The sequence below is a fragment of the Rhinopithecus bieti genome, unplaced genomic scaffold, assembly GCF_001698545.2.
Source record: "Rhinopithecus bieti isolate Rb0 unplaced genomic scaffold, ASM169854v2 scaffold_67441, whole genome shotgun sequence".
NCBI classification, from domain to species: domain Eukaryota; kingdom Metazoa; phylum Chordata; class Mammalia; order Primates; family Cercopithecidae; genus Rhinopithecus; species Rhinopithecus bieti.
The window spans coordinates 1-537 of NW_016825136.1; the positions used below are offsets into that span (position 1 = coordinate 1).

General features: G+C 47.1%; 1 protein-coding gene across 1 annotated transcript; it reads right to left on the minus strand.

The window, feature by feature from the left end:
• Positions 1 to 4: 4 nt before the first annotated feature.
• On the minus strand, positions 5 to 531 carry LOC108522539 (bisphosphoglycerate mutase; the record flags this gene model as incomplete). The annotated part of the gene is made up of 1 exon (XM_017862797.1): positions 5 to 531. A coding segment is annotated over exon 1 (498 nt), but the record flags the coding sequence as incomplete, so codon positions are not given.
• Between the last annotated feature and the right edge of the window lie 6 nt (positions 532 to 537).

Sequence of the window (537 nt, forward strand, 5' to 3'; positions counted from 1 at the left end):
TACCTTCCAGGTGTTTTAGGAGTGCCCTACTGCTATTTCCATGAGCAGATATCAGAATGGTTTTGCCACGTAAGACTTCAGGAGCAATCCTTTCATTCCAATAGGGAAGGAGTCTTTCCAGAACATCCTTTAAGCTTTCAGACTGTGGCAGTTGATCCAAGGGCACATCACATACTTTATACTTCCGGTCGTTGTAGATTTCGTGGTAGTAAGGATGAGACTCCTCAATGGGAGGTGGGGTTACATTGTAGCTTCTTCTCCAGAGCCTCACTTGTTCTTCACCATGATTCAAAGCCATTTGCTCCCTGTTGAGACCGATCAAGGCCCCATAGTGACGCTCATTTAGACGCCAGGAGCTTTCCACGGGCACCCATTCCTGCCCTAGCTCTTCCAGGATCAGCCAGGCTGTGTGAATGGATCGATTAAGGACAGATGTGAATACAAGATCAAACTCAAAGTTTAATGCTTTGAGTTGCTTCCCACAGTTCCGAGCTTCCTCCATGCCTTCACTGTTGAGTTTCTGATCCACCCAGCTAC